The sequence below is a fragment of the Oncorhynchus kisutch genome, linkage group LG11, assembly GCF_002021735.2.
Source record: "Oncorhynchus kisutch isolate 150728-3 linkage group LG11, Okis_V2, whole genome shotgun sequence".
NCBI lineage: Eukaryota > Metazoa > Chordata > Actinopteri > Salmoniformes > Salmonidae > Oncorhynchus > Oncorhynchus kisutch.
Genome location: NC_034184.2, coordinates 52,422,756 through 52,447,915, shown reverse-complemented (window position 1 = coordinate 52,447,915; position 25,160 = coordinate 52,422,756). Strand labels below are relative to the sequence as shown.

The 25,160-nt window shown below is 40.2% G+C and overlaps 1 protein-coding gene across 1 annotated transcript in view; it reads left to right on the top strand.

Moving 5' to 3' along the window:
* Nucleotides 1-21,497, top strand: part of LOC109899557 (zinc finger CCCH domain-containing protein 15) — a 31,814-nt gene extending 10,317 nt beyond the window's left edge. Inside the window, exons 3-10 of the mRNA XM_031835939.1 lie at nucleotides 4,184-4,289; nucleotides 10,982-11,134; nucleotides 11,233-11,333; nucleotides 12,495-12,677; nucleotides 12,956-13,102; nucleotides 13,230-13,331; nucleotides 13,494-13,626; nucleotides 21,056-21,497. Of these exons, the coding sequence (XP_031691799.1) occupies nucleotides 4,184-4,289; nucleotides 10,982-11,134; nucleotides 11,233-11,333; nucleotides 12,495-12,677; nucleotides 12,956-13,102; nucleotides 13,230-13,331; nucleotides 13,494-13,626; nucleotides 21,056-21,228 (1,098 nt within the window). The 3' untranslated portion in view covers nucleotides 21,229-21,497. The remainder of the gene's footprint in view (nucleotides 1-4,183; nucleotides 4,290-10,981; nucleotides 11,135-11,232; nucleotides 11,334-12,494; nucleotides 12,678-12,955; nucleotides 13,103-13,229; nucleotides 13,332-13,493; nucleotides 13,627-21,055) is intronic.
* The last annotated feature ends 3,663 nt before the right edge of the window (nucleotides 21,498-25,160 follow it).

The following is a 25,160-nucleotide window of genomic DNA, read 5'->3' as shown; positions in this document are numbered from 1 at the left end:
TATATTAGAAACTGAGACTGAGGAGCAGGCCATTTTACTTTTGTCACCTTTTTCATCCAAGCTACTCAACTTTTTATGGTTGGGGGACAGTATTGAGTGCCTTGCACCATGACAGAAGATGGCGGGCGCCAGAGAGCAGCTTTCGAGTCTACCACTTTAAGCATACATGCATAAAGGATATTTGGTTAAAAGTCATGAATTTCATCTGTCAAAATGCGTACGAACCCTGATACAAAAGTACTGAAGAATCTCTTTAAACTGGCATCAAACCTCATGACTCTGTGCCTAGCTCTCGTGATTGAGTTTTTTAATTCCCTGAGGCATGCACATACGACATAAATACATGCACCCGATGCATGCGTACTGCCAGATAGGAATTTCAACAGCAGAACAAGCATTTTAAAAAGTCTGTTTGATAATACTTTCCTGTGGATATTTTGTGAAATTTCAAATGGCATAGGACCAACCAAGTGGACAATTGGCAGAGTAAGGGAACACCCCCCTGAAATGGACAAAAATGAATGGGAAGTAATTGGCACTGGACAAACCATATACACGGTGTCCAATACCACTCAATTCGGTGTCGTTTCGTTCAAAGTTGATTGCAAATGCCATATGCAAATGCAACACAAGTCAACATCCAAAAGCAACATAAAAAACCTAGCAACCCCTTAAAGTGCTTTCTGGACCGTTTTTTTGAAATTCTTTAGATTTCTTTTTCAATTACACATGTGTAAGAACTGTATGAATACTTTTGTCCAATTTTATTATCATAATTTAAAAAATACATTAATAACTTGTGCATAAGGCATATGTTTTGTCCATTTGCAATATGATTTCATAGGAAGTCAAAAATAGCAGAAATTTTGAAAACTTCACACACCCTTAAAGTGCTTTCTGGACCGTTTTTCAAAATTCTTTCGCTTTTTGTCAATTAATCATGTGTAAGAACTGTAGAATATACTTTTGTCAACTTTTATTTTTTTTACTTGTGCATATGTTTTGTCCATTTGTAATATGATTTCATAGGAAGTCAAAAGTCACTTTTTTTGGGCCAAATGCCATAAATGTCCAAATGCAATATGAAAGATTTGAAAATGGCTGGGCAGTGAGTGATTCTGGTTCCTCTCAATCGCTCGTTAGGGTTGATTTCAGAATGTCACTTTGGTGATGGTACCTCACTGTTTAAACATATTGCAAATGGACAAGAGTCACCAGCAAGTCACCGTCCATCAGCCAATTAGATATCATTCTGACACCAAACCCACTTTTTCCAACTCGTTTAGTAGCCAACTATCACATACTTCAGAGCTGGCCCAAAATTCACAAGCCTTCTGTTCAAACCATAATAAAAACGTAAAACACGTAGTTACGTACTAGCTGCGGTTCCAGTCCTGACATTATGTGAGGCGACCCCGAATCCCAAGTTTTGGCTCGATAGGTCATTTGGTGCCCGAGCAAGACCCTAATTGATGCTGAAAATCCACTTTTTTTCCATGCCTTGCTATGGGGTCCTTGAATGAGCAATCGGACAGGAACGTTGGGGTCCGTCTATATGGGCCAAGGCGGTCGTAATGCACCTAGTCTTGCGACTCTGGGACATTTCTAAATGTCGTCATTTTCGTGATGCAAAAATGAATTGAAGTTATTGCAAATGTACTGCAAAAGGCTGTTTCTTGGTCCGAGAACCTTCTAGAGCCACATAACTCACCACGCACTATCGACCTGAGGTCTAGAACAGGTTTCTAAAGTTTCGGAACTCTAGGTCTGACGGTTCCAACAAGGTTAACTAATACAGGCAGTGTATGTCTCTATGCACCCCAATGTGTCCTTCCTTCCAAGCTGTGTGTGTGTGTGTGATTTCGTTTTTCTTTGAAATTTTATGGGGAAAATGACTGATTTACAGTTCATGGGGGTTGCCTAATCTCACATGAAGTTTTGGAAAGATCTGACTTTTTTAAACCTTCGAAACAGCCCCTGTGACACCAATTATGGCACTTCCGGTTGGCACAGGAAGTAAACACTGGGGTATGCCTTTACAGAATCCTGAGTTTTAAGTGTGTACGTTAAGAACTGACTGATTTACACAGGGTTGAATGCACTATTTATCACAAACTGCTGGTTGGGTATGGAAAAACAAGTTTAGGGTGATTTTAACCACTTCCGGTTGCTTCAGGAAGCTTAGAATCGACACAGGTACTTTTCTCATGGTCGCTGCGCTTCGACCGAGCGAGCTACGGTCAAGCGGAATATCTCGTTGAACTCGGCACGGCCAAGAGATTATGGTAATGCCATTGCCTGCTCTCTGTCTTTAAGCACCGCACTTTGTCACTCCATACTTGCTGTGTGTGTGTGAGAGAGCTTTTCTTTGACCTCTGTTGGGAGAAATTACTGATTTACAGTTCATGAGGGTTGCCTAATCACACATATGAAGTTTTATATCGGACCTTTTTAACCCTTCGAAACAGCACCTATGACACCCTTTTAAGGCACTTCCGGTTGACACAGGAAGCTATAAGTAAACACATGTCTTGATTGAGGTAGCCTCTTACAGAATCCTGAGTTTTAAGTCTTTAAGTTAAGAATTGACTGATCTACAGTGACTGAATGCAGTGTTATGTGTTTCAAAACACTTTTAGGGTGAATTTAATAACTTCCGGTTGCTCCAGGAAGCTTAGAATCAACACAGGTAGACCTCATAGTGTCCTGATGGACTGTCATCGAAGACAGGTTCATAAGGCATTCATAACCCACATAGGCTTCAGGTTGACTTTAGAGGAGCAGGCAATGTATTCCTATGGGGAGAGATGTCATTGTAATCTGTGAGATCAAAAAACCCTGTTTTAAGGGTTAATGCCACGTGGTCAAGGTTAGGCCTGCACAGATCGGAAGGACCTCAGGAACGTACCTGAGGTCGAATTGTGCTTCTCACCCTAACGGTTCTCTCACTGTCACCCAAAAGCAAATGACATTTTAGGGCCACGTTTCATTTTGGGCCTACTTTTTTTCAAGGTCGCTGCACTCAGAGCGAGCTACGGTCAAGCGGGGCATCTCGTTGAACTCTGCACGGCCTAGAGAATATGGAAATGCCATTGCAGGCTCTGTGTGTCTTTAAGCACCGCACTTTGTCACTCCATCCTTGCTGTGTGTGTGAGTGAGTGAGAGCTTTTCTTTGACATCTGTTGGGAGAAATGACTGACTTACAGTTCATGGGGGTTGCCTAATCACACATATGAAGTTTTGAAAATAAACTTTTTAACCCTTGGAAACAGCACCTATGACACCATTTTAAGGCACTTCCGGTTTACACAGGAAGCTGAAAGTGAACACATATCCTCCTTAGGGTAGGCAATTATAGAATTTTGAGTTTTAAGTCTTTATGTTAAGAACTGACTTATTCACGGAGTGTTTAGTGAGTGTGTTATTTCAGAAAATCACAGAAATCTCGCAGAGCCCCGAAGCACACTTTAAAAAGATTCCTATGAACACGCTGCAACTGGATCTGTAACTGTTTAAAAAAAAAAAACTATTTTTGAACATTACCAATTTGACATTGTATGATTTCTCTTAAATGACAATAGATAAATGGCTGGTTCTTTTTTTTATTGACACCGGAGGCTCCTTGACTTTCACGTGAAGCGGAATTATTTCTCTATTTTCATTTTGGACCTTTAATCCCAGAAAAATGTCCATAATTCAAAAACCGTTTGGAGATAAGGCCACGTCGTGATTCGTGATGTTTTGTACATTTGCAATATGATTCCATTCGCCCTCTTGTGGGATTTATCGGGACAGCGGAAAAATGACAAATTTGTTTATTTTATAGCAACGGAAACCGAATGTCAGAGTTCATTTGATGACTGCCCGGTAGATATTGCCCTGCCGCACGGCCCGACGCCTTCCGCAAATTTTACAAATGTTTTCGGACGTCTAGTAAGGGACCGTACATTTGCAATATGGACTTTCTCACGAACCATATGGCGAATGTCAAAATGTTCCTGTAAGTCCTAATGACAGTTCATTCAATGTTCTTGCTACACAAGGTAAAATAAGGCACCTTCTGGAAAATGTAAATGGATATAAATCCGGCCTAATCTCAAGCTATTGCTTGCTATTAGGTCAGGAGGTCGGCAAACCTGGATCCTGTTGTGGACTTGTGACTAACTAGATCCTGTTTTTCTAGGCTGCTGCTGAAGGGGACAAGAACAAAAAGGGTGACAAGAAGAAAGAGTTAGATGAGCTGAACGAGCTTTTCAAGCCAGTGGTGGCTGCTCAGAAAGTCGCTAAAGGTGAGGATGGAAATGTCTTCTATATTCAGCTACAAAGTTTCTTCTAGTACAGTTGAAGTCGGAAGTTTACATACACTTAGGTTGGAGTCATCCACTCATTTTTCAACCACTCCTAAAATGTCTTAATAACAAACTAAAGTTTTGGCAAGTCGGTTAGGACGTCTACTTCATATGGCACAAGTCATCTTTCCAACAATTGTTTACAGACCAGATTATTTCACTTATAATTCATTGTCACAATTCCAGTGGGTCAGAAGTTTACATACACTAAGTGACTGTGCCTTTTAACAGCTTGGAAAATTCCAGAAAATTCCATCATGGCTTTAGAAGCTTCTGATAGGCTAATTGACATAATTTTGAGTCAATTGGAGATGTACCTGTGGATGTATTTCAAGGCCTACCTTCAAACTCAGTGCCTCTTTGCTTGACATCATGGGAAAATCAAAAGAAATCAGCCAAGACCCCAGAAAAAAAAATTGTAGACCTTCACAAGTTTGGTTCATCCTTGGGGGCAATTTCCAAATGCCTGAAGGTACCACGTTCATCTGTACAAACAATAGTACGCAGGTATAAACATGGGACCACGCAGCCTCATACCACTCAGGAAGGTGACGCGTTTTGTCTCTTAGAGATGAACGTATTTTGCTGCGAAAATTTCAAATCAATCCCAGAACAACAGCAAAGGACCTTGTGAAGATGCTGGAGGAAACCGGTACAAAAGTATCTATATCCACAGTAAAACGAGTCCTATATCGTCATGACCTGAAATGCCGCTCAGCAAGGAAGAAGCCACTGCTCCAAAACCGACATAAAAAAGCCAGACTACGGTTTGCAACTGCACATGGGGACAACGATCGTACTTTTTGGAGAAATTTCCTCTGGTCTGATGAAACAAAAATATAACTTTTTGGCCATAATGATCATTGTTATGTTTGGATGAAAAAGCGGGAGACTTGCATGTTGAAGAACACCATCCCAACTGTGAAGCACAGGTGTGGCAGCATCATGTTGTGGGGGTGCTTTGCTGCAGGAGGGACTAATGCACTTCACAAAATAGAAGGAAAATTACGTGGATATATTAAAGCAACATCTCAAGACATCAGTCAGGAAGTTTAAGCTTGGCCGCAAATGGATCTTCCAAATGGACAATGACCCCAAGCATACTTCTAAAGTTGTGGCAAAATGGCTTAACTTCTTAGGGATGAGACGGGCTGAAATCCTGTTAACGGGATCGATTTGACAACAGCCAGTGAAAGTGCAGGGTGCCAAATTCAAACAGAAATCTCCTAATTAAAATTCCTCAAACATACAAGTATTATACGCCATTTTAAAGAAACTTGTTAATCTCACCACAGTGTCCGATAAAAAAATAAAGCCTTTATGACAAAAGCATACCATGCGATTGTTAGGCCAGCACCTAGTCACAGAAAAACACAGCCATTTTTCCAGCCAAACGGAGGAGTCACAAAAAGCAGAGATAAAATGAATCACTAACCTTTGACGATCTTCATCAGATGACACTCATAGGACTTCATGTTACACAATACATGTATGTTTTGTTCGATAAAGTTCATATTTATATCCAAAAATCTCAGTTTACATTGGCGTGTTATGTTCAGTAATGTTTTGCTTCCAAAACATCTGGTGATTTTGCAGAGAGCCACATCAATATACAGAAATACTCACCATAAATGTTAATGAAACTACAAGTGTTATACATGGAATTAAAGATATACTTCTCCTTAATGCAACCGCTGTGTCAGATTTCAAAAAAGCTTTACGGAAAAGGCACACCATGCAATAATCTGAGTACAGCGCTCAGGAACCAAAACAAGCCATACAAGCCATACCCACCATGTTGGAGTCAACAGAAGTCAGAAATAGCATTATAAATATTAACTTACCTTTTATCATCATCAGATTGCACTGCCAGGAATCTCAGTTCCACCAATGTTTTTAAAAAAAAATAATTAAGTCAATTTATGTGCAAATACCTCCTTTTTGTTCGCGTTTAGTTCACAAATCCAAATTCATGAGGCGCAGGCACTTCGTCCAGACAGTCAAAGTTAGATTACAGTTTGTAGAAACATGTCAAACAATATATAGAATCAATCTTTGGATGTTTTATGTTAAAATCTTCAATAATATTTCAACCAGACAATTCCTTTGTCTTTTGAAATGAAAAGGAATGCAGCTCATGGCATTCTGCCAGACCCCTTAGTCAAACAGCTCCTTTTCACTCCACCTTCACAGTAGAAGCCTGAAACAAGGTTCTAAAGACTTTTGACATCTAGTGGAAACCGTAGGAAGTGCAATCGGATCAAATTTACACTCTTGGATAGGCAACGACTTGAATACCTACAAACCTCAGATTTCCCACTTCCTGGTTGGATTTTTTTTCTTGGGTTTTTGCCTGCCATATGAGTTCTGTTATACTCGCATACATCATTCAAACAGTTTTAGAAACTTCAGAGTGTTTTCTATCTAAATCTACTAATACTATGCATATCCTAGCTTCTGGGCCTAAGAGGCAGGCAGTTCACTCTGGGCACCTTATTCATCCAAGCTACTCAATACTGCCCCCCATCCATAAGAAGTTAAGGACAACCAAGTCAAGGCCACTCTAATACCATCACAAATCCCTGACTTCAATCCCATAGAAAATCTTTGGGCAGAACTGAAAATGCGTGTGCGAGCAAGGAGATCAACAAACTCCGTTACACCAGCTCTGTCAGGAGGAATGAGCCAAAATTCACCCAGCTTTCTGTGGGATGCTTGTGTGTTTGAAATGTTTAACCAAAGTTAAACAATTTAAAGGCAATGCTTCCAAATACTAATTGAGTGTATGTGTAACTTCTGACCCACTGGGAATGTGATGGACTAAATAAAAGCTGAAATAAATAATTATCTTTACTATTATTCTGACATTTCACATTAAATAGTGGTGATCCTAACTGACCGAAGATAGGGAATTTTTACAAGGATTAAATGTAAGGAATTGTGAGGTGAATTTAAGTGTATTTGGCTAAGGTGTATGTAAACTTCCGACTTCAACTGTACATTGATTCAGAAAATGCCCTGTTTAATCTAAAAGGACCTTTTGCGACCTTACCCTATTGAATGCTTAGGAAACTCATATTGTCAGGATTAATCACTGATTAGGCGTATGCATACTACCCACCACTAATGTTTGTCAATAATTAGAACAGGGCAAAGGTGCAAAAAGGTATTATGCTATAAACTGAGCATTTTCAGACAATCTTTGTGCACCAGGCAAACTACTGTGTATCCTCAGTCTCGAAAAGCCAACCGGTGTGCATAGTTGCATCATTGCTGTCTTGTGTCGGAGATACTATAAGAGATGTTAAAATTCCAAATAGAAAACTTGGAACATTATTCATTCCATTAGTTCAGTTTTCTCTGGAGGGTTATATCAGGTTTCAATTAACCCAATTTGCAATGTTCGCTCTAAGTTGTCTCTGTAAAGAAAAGTTTATTGCAACGTATGAGGGCTCTGTAAAAGAGCTGTCTCAAATTACAAGTTTAACACTAACATGTAAAAGCATTTGTAACAGCGTTAACAAATTAATGTTCACTGTAATGTTAATAAAGTTCTTAAAGATTGTATTGTGTGTTTCAATTAATGAGTTTGTAATGAATGTTAATGTTTGTTGATGTACAGTACCAGTCAAAAGTTTGGAGACACCTACGCATTCAAGGGTTTTCTTTATTTTGACTAGTTTCTACATTGTAGAATACTAGTGAAGACGTCAACTGCATAACACATGGAATCATGTCGTAACCAAAATAGTGTTAAACAAATCAGAATATATTTCAAAGTAGCCACCCGTTGCTCGGATGACAGCTTTGCACACTCTTGGCATTCTTTCAACCAGCTTTATGAGGTGGCACTGGGAATGCATTTCAATTAACAGGTGTCCCTTGTTAACCTGTCTAGGACACAGGTTCAGCTAACGGAACCCCCCCCCCAACATTCCGCTGAAAGGGCAGCGCGGGAAATTCAAAAATATTTTTTAGAAATATTTAACTTTCACACATTAACAAGTCCAATACAGCAAATGAAAGAAACATCTTGTTAATCGACCCATCGTTTCTGATTTTTACAATGTTTTACAGCGAAAACACAACTTATATTTATGTTGGATCACCACCAAATCCAAAAAAACACACAGCCATTTTTCCCAGCCAAAGATAGTCACAAAAGCAGAATTGGAGATAATTAATCACTAACCTTTGATAATCTTCATCAGATGACACTCATATGACATTATGTTACACTCTACATTTATGTTTTGTTCGATAATATGCATATTTATATCCACAAATCTCGGTTTACATTGGTGCCATGTTCAGAAATGCCTCCAAAATATCCGGAGTAATTACAGAGAGCCACGTCATATATCAGAAATACTCATAAACTTTGACGAAAGATACATGTTTTACATATAATTAAAGATACACTGGTTGTTAATGCAACCGCTGTGTCAGATTTGTAAAAAAACGTTATGAAAAAGATGGCGCTCAGAAGGAAATATATTTCTCCGCCATGTTGGAGTCAACAGAGATACGAAATTGCATCATAAATATTCCCTTACCTTTGATCTTTCATCAGAATGCAGTGCAAGGAATCCTAATCGTTGCAATAAATCGTTGTTTTGTTCCATAATGTCCATTACTAGTGTCCAATAAGCTACTTTTGCTAGCACGTGTCCAAAAGCTGGCGCTGGTCCAGGCGAACTCGGACGAAAACTTCAAAAAGTTATATTCCAGGTCGAATAAACTGGTCAAACTAAGTAGAGAATCAATCTTCAGGATGCTATTATCATATATATCCAATAACATTCCAACCGGAGCATTCGTTTTTTTTGGAACGCAAGGCGATATAATGACTACTGCGCGTAACCAGGAACTGGCATTCTGCCAGACCAGTGACTCAAAATAGCGGCCATCCGGTCCCACATCACACTAGAGGCTTCATTCCATGTTCTACTGACTGTTGACATCTAGTGGAATGCGTGGGAAGTGCGAACAGATCCATATCTTATTTGGATGTGAATAGGCGATGAGTTAAATCAACCAGCCCCAGAATTTCCACTTCCTGTTTGGAAGTTTGCCTACCCTATGAGTTCTGTTATGCTCACAGACATAATTCAAACCGTTTTAGAAACTTCTGAGTGTTTTCTATCCAATAGTAATAATAATATACATATATCAGCATCTGGGACAGAGTAGGAGGCAGTTCACTATGATCACGCAATTCATCCAAAGTGAAAATGCTGCCCCCTATCTTTAAGAGGTTAAATGTGAATTTGTAGAATTTATTTTCTCTGTAATGCATTTCAGCCAATCTGTTGTTGTGACAAGGTAGGGGTGGTATACAGAAGATAGCCCTATTTGGCAAAATACCAAGTCCATATTATGGCAAGAACAGCTCAAATAAGCAAAGAGAAACGACAGTCCATTACTTTAAGGCATGAAGGTCCGTCAATCGGGAAAATGTAAGTGCAGTCGGGAAAAACCATCAAACGCTATGATTAAACTGGCTCTGATGAGGATCGCCACAGGAAAGGAATACCCAGAGTTACCTCTGCTGCAGAGGATAAGTTCGTTAGAGTTACCAGCCTCTGAAATTGCAGCCCAAATAAATGCTTCACAGAGTTCAAGTAACAGACACATCTCAACATCAACTGTTCAGAGGAAGCTGTGTGAATCAGGCCTTTATGGTTGAATTGCTGCAAAGAAACCACTATTAAAGGACACCAATGAGAAGAAACTGCTTGCTTTGTCCAAGAAACACGGGCAATGGACATTAGACCAGTAGAAGTCTGTCCTTTGGGCTGCTGAGTCCAGATTTTTGGTTCCAACCCCCATGTCTTTGATGCGCAGAGTAGGTGAACGGATGATCTCCGCATGTGTGGTTCTCACCATGAAGTGTGTGCGCTTTGCTGGTGACACTGATTTATTTAGAATTCAAGGCACACTTAACCAGCATGGCTACCGCAGCATTCTGCTGCGATACGCCATCCCATCTGGTATGCGCTTAGTGGGACTATAATTTGCTTTTCAACAGGACAATGACGCAACACATCTCCAGGTTTAAGGGCTATTTGACCAAGAAAGAGAGGGATAGAGTGCTGCATCAGATGACCTGGCAACCCACCATCACACGACCTCAACCCAATTGAGATGGTTTGGACCGCAGAGTGAAGGAAAAGCAGCCTACAAGTTCTCAGCATGTGGGAACTCCTTCAAGACTGTTGGAAAAGCATTCCAGGTGAAGCTGATTAAGAGCATGCCAAGAGTGCAAAGCTGTCAAGGCGGCTGCTTTGAAGAATCTAAAGTTTATAAAATATAATTTGATTTAACACTTTTTTATTTTTAGTTACTACATGATTCCATGTGTTCATAGTTTTGATGTCTTTTCTGTTCTACACAGTAGAAAATAGTAAAAGTAAAGCAAAACCCAAACTTTTGACTGGTACTGTACATAATTTAAATCATTACCCATTATTGCCCTCTGTTGGGTTACAATAACAAAAGAGAATTAGAAAAACATTTGTAATTATACTATTCAATCCACCCATCTGGCAACAGTGGCAGGAAAGACCCTGAGGTAATGAGCGCGAGAAGAAACATACAGTACGTGTTACATTTTCCTCTTAATTCTGCAGGGGTAGACCCAAAGTCAGTTCTCTGTGCCTTCTTCAAGCAAGGCCAATGCACCAAAGGAGACAAGTGCAAGTTCTCCCACGATTTGACACTCGAGAGGAAGTGTGAAAAACGGAGCCTCTACGTTGACAAGAGAGATGACGAGCTTGAGAAAGGTTAGTGTCTTCTAATCATTAGTGTTGTCAGCAGTGAATAAACAGCTGATATCTTTGCTGGGTTTTGTAGAGCTGACTATTTATCCTGTTTTGTATAGACACCATGGATAATTGGGATGAGAAGAAGTTGGAGGAGGTTGTGAACCAGAAGCACGGAGAAGCTGAAAAGAAAAAAGCTCAAAGCTCAAAAACTCAAATTGTATGTTTTGGCACATCACTCTAAAAGCTAAGATTCATCACTACTATACAGTGCATTCAGCAAATGTTCAGACCTCTTCCCTTTTTCCACATTTTATGTTACAGCCTTATTCTAAAATGGATTTAAAAAAACAAAAAAAACAAATCCTCAATCTACATTCAATACCCCATAATATCAAAGCGAATACTGTTTTTTCAATTTAACATAGGTTTTCAGACTCTTTGCCCTGAGACTTGAAATGGAGCTTGGGTGCATCCGGTTTCCATGGATCATCCTTAACATGATTCTACAACTTGATTGGAGTCCACCTGTGGTTAATGTAATTGATTGGATATGATTTGGAAAGGCACACACCTGTCTAAGGTCCCACAGTTGACGATGCATGTCAGAGCAAAAACCAAGTCATGAGGTCGAAGGAATTGTGAGAGAAACATGAGAAACAAGATTCTCTTGTCTGATGAAACCAGATTGAACTCTTTTGGCCTGAATGTCAAGCATAAAATCTGGAGGATACGTGGCACCATCCCTACGGTGAAGCGCGGGGGTGGCAGCACCAATCTGTCGGGATGTTTGTCAGCGGCAGGGACTGGGAGACTAGTCAGGATCGAGGCAAAGATGAACGGAGCAAAGTACAGAGAGGTCCTTGATGAAAACCTGCTCCAGAGTGCTCAGGACCTCTGACTGGGCTGAAGGTTCACCTTCCAACAAGACATCAACCCTAAGCACACAGCCAAGACGAGTGGCCTCAGGACACGTCTGAATAACCTTGAGTGGCCCAGCCAGAGTCCGGATTTGAACCCGATCGAACATCTCCGGTGAGACTTGAAGCTGTGCGGCGATGCTCCCCATCCAACCTGAGATGATTATCTGCAGTGAAGAATAGGACAAGTTCCCCAAATACAGGCATGCAAAGCTTGTAGCGTCATACCCAAGAAGACTAGAGGCTGTAATCGCTGCCGAAGGTGCTTCAACAAAGTACTGAGTAAAGGGTCTGAATACTTATGTAAATGTGATTTTTCAATCAATTTTCAATTTGTGTATAGATTGAGTTTTTAAAATATATTTTTTAATAAGGCTGTAACGTAACAAAATGTGGAAAAAGTCAAGGGGTCTGAACTTTCTGAATGCAATAGACTTATTTCTGCTTTTATCGTCTTGTAGGTTTGCAAGCATTTCCTTGATGCCATTGAAAACAACAAATATGGTTGGTTTTGGGTATGTCCTAGTGGAGCTGACACTTGTATGTACCGCCATGCATTGCCTGCTGGGTTTGTGCTCAAGAAAGACCAGAAGAAGGATGAAAAGGAAGATGAAATCTCAATGGAAGAGTTGATAGAGAATGAGGTAGATTTGACCACTTTCACTAAAATTCATGTTCCTACTTGAGATTTGCCTTATTATTATTTAGCCCATATTACTCTTCAAGCCACAATGTTTGTTTCAATCGGCAGCCCTGCTACTTTATCCACTCTGAAATACATAAAGAGCTATGGGATGCCAGGACTGGCTGTCAACTCTGTTAATGTTTGAGATCACTCAGTGACTAACATATAAAAAAAAATCTAACTTCAATAACAGTGCTGAGATTAAGAAATGTTACAAAAAAAATGACTGTCTGTCAGCGATCTGCCCTAGGACCAAATGTCACCAGGATAACTCTGGAGACCTTCTTGGCCTGGAAAAAGAGGAAAAGGCAAGAAAAAGTGGCCAAGGCAGAGCAAGACATGGAGAAAAAGAAGGCTGATTTCAAAGCTGGCAGGTCCTTTGGGGTGAGCTTTGATTTTGTTTTCTATCAGAGGATGTTGCTAAAGCTCGAAATAATCATGTATTTTGATCACATCTTACAGATAAGTGGAAAACATTTTAATACTAACACGAGTTGTTTTTGTTGTGTAGGTAAGCGGCCGTCAAGTATTTGAGTTCTGTCCTGATCTGGCTGATGATGACGATGAGGAGGCTGATGACATAAAATATGTTGAGGACAATGATGACGTTGAGGTAAGCCTGATAAACACATTTTTCAATAGGTATGCATCTCTGGGGATACTCAGGAAATCTTTACTGAAGTACCCTAAAGTGTGTAGGTGCTACACCATATTTAAATATCATGAAGTGATACATATGTATGACATTGATACAGGGCACCCCCCCCCCCCACAGGTTGAATATGTTCACGAGTTCCAGGATGTTGATCTAGCCAGGTTTGTTCCAAAGGAAGTTGACAACACCGGAATAACTGTTGCTGCAGTCGACAGATTTACAGCCAAATCAAAGCCAACAAAGGAAACGAATGGTGAGTGTTTGAAATTATTCTGCCAATAAAATTAATGGAAGCCACATCATCCTTGATCTCTTTTTTTCAAAGCATTTATTTCTATCCCAATGTGTTTTCCATAACATGCCTGTCTTTAAACCTCTTTCGATCACACAATTGGCCCTCAGCCTTTAAAGGGGCAATCCGAGAGACTTGTTTCTGTAAACAGCTGATAAACTCAAATTCGCAGACATACCTAATGATATAACGACTGACCATCCTTTTGGTCAAAATTATAGTTTTAAAGGGACAATCTGAAGTTGGTACATCCACTTTTGGATTTATAAATGAATGATATGTACCCATTGACTTCTGAAGAATAATACTTATATGCCTTATGAGCATAGTTCAACTATCGTACCCTGTCAGAATCCAAAATATAAGCTTGTCTTACTCCAATGTTTGTAAACAAAGTAACACATGGTTAAAACCAGGGATTGGAACAGATTTTTTTTTTCTCTCCCCAATCATTTCATTTTGAACAGAAGCCACAAAATAGACCAGCAAAAGAAAGTTCTGAATCGGTTCAACCCCCAAAAAAGTAACTGTTTTATATAGTCTCTTAAGTATTTTTCCCATTTTTTTTCATTTTAGCTTTAAATTAACTTTAAATAAATATAAAATTACTTCACCAATCAGTGCGGATTGAGTAGGCAAGCTAGTTTACATTGATATTATTATATCATTTTCACCTTTATTTAACCTTTTGGGGATAGGGGGCAGCATTTTCACTTCTGGATGAATAGCGTGCCCAGAGTGAACTGCCTCTACTCTGTCCCAGATGCTAATATATGCATATTATTATTAGTATTGGATCGAAAACACTCTGAAGTTTCTAAAACCGTTTGAATGATGTCTGTGAGTATAACAGCACATATGGCAGGTGAAAACCTGAGAAAAATCCAACCAGGAAGTGGGACATCTGAGGTTTGTAGTTTTTCAAAGCTTGGCTGACCGAATACACATTGAGATATGGATGAGGTTGCACTTCCTAGGGCTTCCACTAGATGTCAACCGTCTTTAGAAACTGGTTTGAGGATTCTACTATAAAGGAGGGGCTCATGAGACCTCTGAGTCAGTGGTCTGGCAGAGAGCTTTGGTCTCATGACGCGCGCTCCCGACAGAGTCACCTCTCGTTCCAGTGCTTTTCTTCAGACATAGGAATTCTCTGGTTGGAACATCATTTATGTTTTATGTTAACATCCTAACGATTGATTCCATACATCGTTTGACATGTTTCTAAAGGACTATAACGGAACTTTTCGAGTTTTTGTCTGGATGAAGTGCTCGCACCTCATGAAGATGGATTACTGGGCTGAACACGATACCAACAAGTGGCTATTTGGACATACAGTGGGGCAAAAAAGTATTTAGTCAGCCACCAATTGTGCAAGTTCTCCCACTTAAAGATGAGCGAGGCCTGTAATTTTCATCATAGGTACACTTCAACTATGACAGACAAAATGAGGAAAAAAAATCCAGAAAATCACATTGTAGGATTTTTAATGTATTTATTTGCGAATTATGGTGGAAAATAAGTATTTGGTCAATAACAGAAGTTTATCTCAATACTTTGTTATATACCCTTTGTTGGCAATGACAGAGGTCACACGTTTTCTGTAAGTCTTCACAAGGTTTTCACACACTGTTGCTGGTATTTTGGCCCATTCTTCCATGCAGATCTCCTCTAGAGCAGTGATGTTGTGGGGCTGTTGCTGGGCAACATGGACATTCAACTCCCTCCAAAGATTTTCTATGGGGTTGAGATCTGGAGACTGGCTAGGCCACTCCAGGACCTTGAAATGCTTCTTACGAAGCCACTCCTTCGTTGCCCGGGCGGTGTGTTTGGGATCATTGTCATGCTGAAAGACCCAGCGACGTTTCATCTTCAATGCCCTTGCTGATGGAAGGAGGTTTTCACTCAAAATTTCACGATACATGGCCCCATTCATTCTTTCCTTTACACGGATCAGTTGTCCTGGTCCCTTTGCAGAAAAACAGGTTGCCTGGAAATTGCGGTCACCACAAAGCCACAAAAAAATATTCCAAATTAGCTCCATAATATCGACAGAAACATGGAAAACGTTGTTTAGAATCCTTCCTCAAGGTGTTTTTCTAATATCTATTCGATAATATATCCGTCGGGACAGTTCCTTTTTCTCTAGGACCGATTGGAGTAATGGCTACCTCTGCACTTTTCGCGAGAATCTCTCTCGGAGCCACCATGTGACCACTTACGCAATGTGCCTCCCCCCATACGGCTATTCTTCAACAGAAATGCGTAAAACTACGTCACAATGCGGTAGACACCTTGGGGAATACGTAGAAAGCGTAAGCTCGTTCGAGTCGTTCGAGTCATTGGAACGCAGGGCTTTCAAACCCTGGGGCACTTCCGGATTGGATTTTTCTCAGACTTTCGCCTGCAACATCATTTCTGTTATACTCACAGACTATCTTTACAATCTTTACATATTTGACAGCTTTGGATAGAAAGCACTAACGTTTCCAAAGCTGTCAATTATATTCATATTCTAGCATCTTTTCCTGACAAAATATCCCGTTTTAAAACTGGATTTTTTTTTCTACCAAAAATGAAAATACTGCCCCCTAACACCAAGAGGTTAAGAACAAATTCTTATTTTCAATGACAGCCTAGGAACAGTGGGTTAACTGCCTGTTCAGGGGCAGAACGACAGATTTGTACCTTGTCAGCTCGGGGGTTTGCAACCTTCTGGTTCCTAGTCCAACGCTCTAACCACTAGGCTACCCTGCCGCCCCAGACATCATTGATGTATACAGAGAAAAGAGTCGGCCTGAGAATTGAACCCTGCGGCACCCCCATTGAGACTATAAACTATCAAAATAAAGTTGCGCACTCCATGTGCAGTCTTCCAGCAATTTAATGGGTATTTACCAGTGTTTCAGCATCACTGTGCCTTCTTCAGGTTAATGTAATGAATACTTGAACCAGGTTATGTAGAACCACAGTGCAGTTAGTGTAACCAATGACAGTAGTGAGGGGTGTGTCATAATGATTAAGTCAATTACAATTAATTAGTCAAACTGTTTTTAAAAAAAGTATATGGCATATAAAATATATTATGCTATTATCATATAGAAACATAATGGAATATTGTACATCATATTAGTATCCACATACATTATTGTTTTATTCAATTTCACATAATTTCGTATTTCATTTTTATTACATGTAATCTTTTGGTTCAACCTTAATATATAATAAACATCAACAGGGGGAACGGAACATATTAGGTGTGCGCTAATAAGCTGTAAAAATAATAACTCCCATAGAGACTGCCAGAGGTCTGGACAACAGGCCCTCCGATTTGACACACTGAACTCTGTCTGAGAAGTAGTTGGTGAACCAGGCGAGACATTTGAGTCATTTGAGAATCCAAGGCTGTTGAGTCTGCCGATAAGAATGTGGTGATTGACAGAGTCGAAAGCCTTGGCCAGGTCAATGAATACAGCTTCACAGTAATGTCTCTCGTCGATGGTGGTTATATTGTTTAAGACCTTGAGCGTGGCTGAGGCGCACCCATGAAGGCCTGCTTACTGAAGTGTTTTAGGGAGCGTTTGACAGTGATGGGGGTGATTGGGGGTGATTGTTTGACCGCGGACCCATTACAGACATCAGTTAATTCACATATGGTGTCCAGGACACAGTTGGGGGCTGAGGGGGGGTGTATAACAAGCGGCAAACGTGAGAGACTTATTTCTGGAAAGGTGGGTTTTTAAAAGCAAAAGCTTGAACTGTTTGGGTACAGACCTGGATAGCATGACATACCTCTGCAGGCTGTCGCTGCAGTAGATTGCAACTCCATCCCCTTTGGCAGTTCTATCTTGGTGGAATATGTTGTAGTTGGGGATGGAAATGTCAGAATTTTTGGTTGCCTTCCTAAGCCAGGATTCATACATGACTAGGACATCAGGTTTAGCAGAGTGTGCTAAAGCAGTGTATAAAACAAACTTAGGGAGGAGGCTTCTGATGTTAACCTCTTGATTCTAGCCATCCGGGATCGTGAATACCGCCTCAAGCTCATTACCATAACGCAACGTTAACTATTCATGAAAATCGCAAATGAAATGATATAAATATGCTAGCTCTCAAGCTTATCCTTTTGTTAACAACACTGTCATCTCAGATTTTCAAAATATGCTTTTCAACCATAGCAAAACAAGCATTTGTAACAGTATTGATAGCTAGCATAGCATTTAGTGTTAGCATTGAGCGGGCAACATTTTCACAAAAACAAGAAAAGCATTCAAATAAAATAATTTACCTTTGAAGAACTTTGGATGTTTTCAATGAGGAGACTCTCAGTTAGATAGCAAATGTTCAGTTTGTCCAAAAAGATTCTTTGTGTAGGAGAAATCGCTCTGTTTTGTACATCATGTTTGGCTACCAAAAAAACCCGAAAATTCAGTCATCAAAACGCCGAACTTTAGAACTTTTAGAATCAATCCTCAAGGTGTTTTTCACATATCTCTTCGATGGTATATCGTTCGTGGAAGTCTCCTCTCTCCCCTCAATCACATGGATCAATGCATGCAGCTTGGGGATTACGCACCAATTTAGACAAAGGACACCGGGCGGACCCCTGGTAAATGTAGTCTCTTATGGCCAATCTTCCAATGATATGCCTACAAATACGTCACAATGCTGCAGACACCTTGGGGAAACGGCAGAAAGTGTAGGCTCGTTCATGGCACATTCACAGCCATATAAGGAGACAATTCTGCTCATTTCCTTTTTGAAGTTTCATCTTGGTTTCGCCTGTAGCATGAGTTCTGTGGCACTCACAGATAATATCTTTGCCGTTTTGGAAATGTCAGAGTGTTTTCTTTCCAAAGCTGTCAATTATATGCATAGTCGAGCATCTTTTCGTGACAAAATATTGCGCTTAAAACGGGCAATTTTTTTTTTATCCATAAATTAAGAGCGCCCCCTATATCCAAGAAGTTAACATGCATGAAACTAAGGCTTTTGCGGTTACAGAAGTCAACAAATGATAGCGCCAGGGGAATAGGAGTGGAACTAGAGGCAACAGGGCCTGGATGAACCTTTACATCACCAGAGTAATAGAGGAGGAGTAGGATAAGGGTACGACTCAAGGCTATAAGAACTGGTCGTCTAGTGCATCGCATGCGTGATGAACAGACAAGTGTTGCCTATGGCAGAAGAAGTGTGAAGCCTGAAGAGCAGGCTTGAAGCACTAGGCATCTTGTTATGACATGCATTATCTCAATTGGGTCCACAGAATTCTACCTAGGAGGAGCAGCTTCTATGAAGGCACTTGTGTGTGCAGAGCATCACCAGAATTAAAAACATGTTTAACCTTTTTTTTTGTAATGAATAAATCCTATGTGAAACGTGATAACTAGGCCTATAGTAATCCTTAACTTCTTATGACTGAAATCCCGTTAACGGGATCGATTTGACAACAGCCAGTGGAAGTGCAGGGCGCCAAATCCAAACAACAAAAATATCATAATTAAAATTCCTCAAACATACCATAATACACATAATACACATACCATAATACACCATTTTAAAGATACATTTTTTGTTACCACAGTGTCAGATTTCAAAAAGGCTTTACGACGAAAGCATACCATGCGATTGTTAGGTCAGCGCCTAGTCAGAAAAACACAGCCATTTTTCCAGCCAAAGAGAGGAGTCACAAAAAGCAGAAATAGAGAAAATTAATCATTAAACTTTGATCTTCATCAGATGACACTCACAGGACTTCATGTTACACAATACACAATAATGTTTTGTTCGATAAAGTTCATATTTATATCCCAAAATCTCAGTTTACATTGGTGCGTTATGTTCAGTAATGTTTTGCTTACAAAACATCCGGTGATTTTGCAGAGAGCCACATCAATTTACAGAAATACTCACCATAAATGTTGATGAAAATACACGTGTTATACCAGGAATCCCAGTTCCAAAATAAATGTTTGTTTTGTTCGATAAAGTCCATAATTTATGTCCAAATACATCCTTTTTGTTCGCGTTTAGTTCACAAATCCAAATTCATGAGGCGCAGGCACTTAGTCCAGACGAAATGCAAAAAAGGGTATATTACAGTTTGTAGAAACATGTCAAACGGTATATAGAATCAATCTTTAGGATGTTTTTAACATAACTCTTCAATAATGTTTCAACCGGACAATTCCTTTGTCTTTCGAAATGAAAAGGAGCATGATTTAGCTCATGGCATTCTGCCAGACCTCTTAGTCAAACTGCTCTTATTCATTCTCCCTTCATAGTAGAAGCCTGAAACAAGGTTCTAAAGACTGTTGACATCTAGTGGAAGCCTTAGGAAGTGCAATCAGATCAAATTTACACTATCTTGGATAGGCAACGACTTGAATACCTACAAACCTCAGATTTCCCACTTCCTGGTTGGATTTCTTCTTAGGTTTTTGCCTGCCATATGAGTTCTGTTATACTCAGACACCATTCAAACAGTTTTAGAAACTTCAGAGTGTTTTCTATCCAAATCTACTAATAATATGCGTATCTTAGCTTCTGGGCCTGAGCAGCAGGCAGTTTACTCTGGGCACCTTATTCATCCAAGCCACTCAATACTGCCCCCCAGCCATAAGAAGTCAGGTAACATTCAAAAAGTGAATCCATTCTTTTGCTAATGAAAACATCTCCGATCTTATCACTGTTTTAACATCAGTACAGTACCCTATACTTGGGAAGGGCAGGGAGCCTGCACACACACTGACATAAATAAATAAATGCCTGGAACGAAAAATAATGTTAACTTATTTCCATGCTTTTAAAATAACCGTTCTGTTCCCGCAACAATATGGATCACTTTCGTTCCCGGTTACATTTCTGTTCCTTGAAAAATGTTTTCGGTTCTGTTCCCTGAACCGGTTCCAAACCCTGGTTTAAACTATAATTTTGATATCATGGATGGTCAGTCCTTGCATCCATAGCGCTGTATGAATTTGAGTGAATTCCAGCCCAATCCCATAGCTTTTTACCGAAATGGACAGGGAGAACGCTTCGTTTTCAACTGAGGATTTCCCCTTTAATCTATACAGTGTTTGTAAGCAATGTAGTTGTAAACAATTGAGTAAAACAAGCTTATATTTTGGGTTCTGATGGGGTATGACAGTTGAACTAACTGTCATACCCCACCATGAGGAATTTCTAAGTTATATTCTTCAGGAATCAATGGCTATATTAAAAGTCCAAAAAGATCAATTCTAATCCCAGGTGCCCCTTGCACAAAGTTGAATGACTCCCTTGCCACATCACCTGCCATTACAATTCCGTTCATGGGTCACAGCACAGATGCTGATGCCTTTGACTGAGGAGATGTGATGTTCTGAACCTGTGCCTTGCACCATCTCCCAGATGACCAGCTGAACGGTGCTTGCGGAGGTGTGGAGGAGAACGGGCACGATGGGGAAGACGAGACTCTTGACGACAAGGAAGCAGAGCCCGTGCCTGTGGACGAGAACCTTTTCACCGGCGAGGACCTGGACGAACTGGATGAGGAACTCAACACACTGGACCTGGATGACTGACAATGATGACTTCTAGTAGAACAGTGCCTCATGGACTATGAATAAGAGATGTCTAAAACAGATTCACAATAAAACATCCTGATGCTCACATCTTGTTGCTGCTGCTGTTTCTTTTCCCCCTCAGTGGTCCTGTTTGCGAAAAGTGAAAAGGATTTGAGAGGGGGTACATCTTGAATCGGGTTCATGTGAAATCACCAGTTCTTTCTGGCTGTCCTGAATCCTGTATATTGATTTTGGGTTCTATCTAATAAACATCCTCCTGACTTGTATTATTAGACCATACCATGACACATTGTGCAACTCCTTTTGAGCAGGTACAACAGGGACGTAGGGTTGTAGTGTAAAAAACTGATTGAATAGCAGAGTAAGAGCAATTCCATATTCATGCAATTATTTTACACTTTTGGGATCTACATATATTGAGTTTTACAGAATAAAGACCCATGACGTATAGACCATGAGGAATACATCCTGGGCCCGGTTTCCTGACAGCGATGGAATTTAAGGCTTATGAGTGTTTTTAACGATGCGTCTTTCCTACAAAGACCGACAATGTTACATGCATTTGCCAAACACCACGCAAAGAGAATGTTCGCTAAGTGTGTCGATATTGATAGGAGCGAAAGAAAGGCAAACATTGCTCTCGGGTCAGCTTTTTCCATTCATCTTACCTTAACATTAGAATTATTCCACAATACTGACAATTAATCAGAAAGATCTCACCAAGGAATGCAAATATTGAGGCAGCTTATTCTAATGCTTACCCTATAATACACTAAATAAAGATTTGGCACTTTGCACACAAAATATTGAGGCATTTACAGACATCCTACAATTAGCAAAATAGAACATGGTTGGATGAACATGACATTTATAAAGTATTCTGACCCCTTGACTTTTTCCACATTCCATTACGTTACAGCCTTATTCTAAAATGGATTACATAGTTTTTTCCCTCAATGACAGCATAAACTTTTTGTTTTATTTTAGCAAATGTATTTAACTTATGCCATTTATATAAGTATTCAGACCCTTTACCACTTTGTTGAAGCACCTTTTGCAACGATACAGCCTCGAGTCTTGAGTATGACGCGACAAGCTTGGCACACCTGTATTTGGGGAGTTTCTCCCATTCTCTGAAGATCCTCTCAAGCTGTCAGGTTGGATGTAGAGTGTCGCTGCACGGGTATTTCCGGTCTCCAGAGATGTTCGATCGGGTTCAAGTCCGGCCTCTGGCTGGGCCACTCAAGGACATTTGAGATTTGTCCCGAAGCCACTCCGTCCTTCACCCCAGTCTGAGGTCCTGAGTGCTCTGGAACAGATTTTCATCAATGGTCTCTGTACTTTGCTCTGTTCATCTTCAACCCATTCTTGACTAGTCTCCAAGGCCCTGCCACTGAAAAACATCCCCACCGCATGATGCTACCACCACCATGCTTTATCTTGTTAAGCCTATGGTTTCCCCTACAGGAATACACCCCCCTTTCAGCTGAAACGGTGGCGCAGGGAATGCAAAAATATTTGTAGAAAATATTTAACCTCCACACATTAACAAGTCCAATACCTCAAATGAAAGATAAACACCTTGTTCATCTACCCAGCGTGTAAGATTTTTAAAATGTTTTACGGCGAAAACACAGCATATATTTATGTTAGACCACCACCAAAACAAAGAAAAAACGTAGCCATTTTGTACCACAAAAGATAAAATGACAAAAGCAGGATTTAAAAAAAAATCATTCACTAACCTCTTGAAAATCTTCATCAGATGAGTCATATGACATGTTACACAGTACATTTATGTTTTGTTCGATAATATTGCATTTTATATCCATAAATCTCGGTTTACATTTACGCCATGTTCAGAAAATTCTCCAAAATGTCCGGAGGAATTATAGAAAGCTACGCCAGATAACAGAAATACTCATCATAAACTTTGACTAAAGATACATGTTCTACATATAATTAAAAAGATACACTGGTTCTTAATGCAACCGCTCTGTCACTTTTTTAACGTTACGGAAAAAGCCTAACATTGCAATAATCTGAGACGGCGCACAGACGTAACAATATTTCTCCTATGTTGGAGTCAACAGAAATACAAAATTACAACATAAATATTCCCTTACCTTTCATCTTCCATCAGAATGTAGTGCAAGGAGTCCTAGTTCAACAATAAATCGTTTTGTTTCATAATGTTCAATTCTAGTGTCCATGTAGCAGCATTTGCTACCACTTTCAGCTCAAATGCCCGAAAAATGACTTCTGGTCCAGGATAATTTTGCATCAAAACTTCCAAATTACATATTACAGGTCGACGAAACTGGTCAAACTAAGTGCAGAATCAATCTTCAGGATCTTATAATCATACAAATCGATTAGCATTCCAACCGGGCCATCCATGTTCATCTGGGGCTGATTGGAACAGACGAAGCACTCCAACGCATATGCGCCTTCAAGCTCCTGAATCTTTTGCGACACTTTAGCACTTTCCTTCCCATTAGGTCAAAGTTCACAGCAAATGCTCCATTACACTTTCTACTGAATGAGGACATCTAGTGGAAGACATAGGAAGTGTTTCCAGATCCATAACTTGTTGGGAAGGGAGGGGGCGATGACGTCAAAGTTGCCCCAACTTTCAGGATTTCAAAACTAGTTTGCAAGATTGCCTGCCCTGTGAGTTCTGTTATACTCACAGACATAATTCAAACGGTTTTAGAAACTTCAGAGTGTTTTCTATCCAATTTTAATTATAATATGCATCTATTAGCAATTTAGGACAGATTTTGATGCAGTTCACTATGGGCACGCAATTCATCCAAAAGGGAAATACTGCCCCCTATCTCTATCTTAGGGATGGTGCCTTGTTTCCTCCAGATGTGACGCTTGGCATTCAGGCCAAAGAGTTCAATCTTGGTTTCGTCAGACTAGATGAATGGTCTGAGAGTCTTTACGTGCCTTTTGGCAAAATCCAAGCGGGCTTTCATGTATTTTTACTGATGAGTGGCTTCCGTCTGACCACTCTACTATAAAGACCTGGTTTGGTGGAGTGCAGCAGAGATGGTTGTCCTTCTGGAAGGTTCTACCATCTCCACAGAGGACCTCTGGAGCTCTGTCAGAGTGACCATCGAGTTCTTGGTCACCCTGACCAAGGCCCTTCTCACCCAATTGCTTAGTTTGGCCGGGAGGCCAGCTCTAGGAACAGTCTTGGTGGTTCCAAACTTCTTCCATTTCAGAATGATGGAGGCCAATGTGTTTTTGGGGACATTCCCCAGATCTGTACCTCGACACAATCTTGTCTACGGACAATTCCTTCGACCTCATGGCTTGGTTTTTGCTCTGACATGCACTGTCAACTGTGGGACGTTATATAGACAGCTGTGTGCGTTTCCAAATCATGTCCAATCAATTACATTTACCACAGGTCGACTCCCAAGTTGTGAAAACATCTCAAGGATGATTAATGGAAACAGGATGCATCTGAGATCAATTTCTAAAAATCTGTTTTCATTATGGGGTATTGTCTGTAGATTGAGGATTATAAAACAATTTCCCCACAGGATGAAGCCAACCCTCTCCGCCCTTCTGACGCGGAACGCCTTGACAAAGTCGTCAATAATTTACCGACCTTTGACCCCTTCCCGGGTCAGCCAAGAGACACTGAGACGTTCCTAGCTGACATAGAGGACGCATTGGATGGCTACCCGAACACTACGGGGTCTGACAGGGTTTACCTGTTGAAGCGAACGTCGAACAGACACGTGATGAGGTTAATTAAGAATAACAGTTACATGTAGTGGAGTTACTTTGGTAAATGTTGAATTAATATGGAAATTACAATCATTTTTTTGGGCAACATCCATATATGTCACAGCAACACATGCTAAACGATTATGCTAAACTTGTCACAGCTTTGAAATTAGAATTCAGTG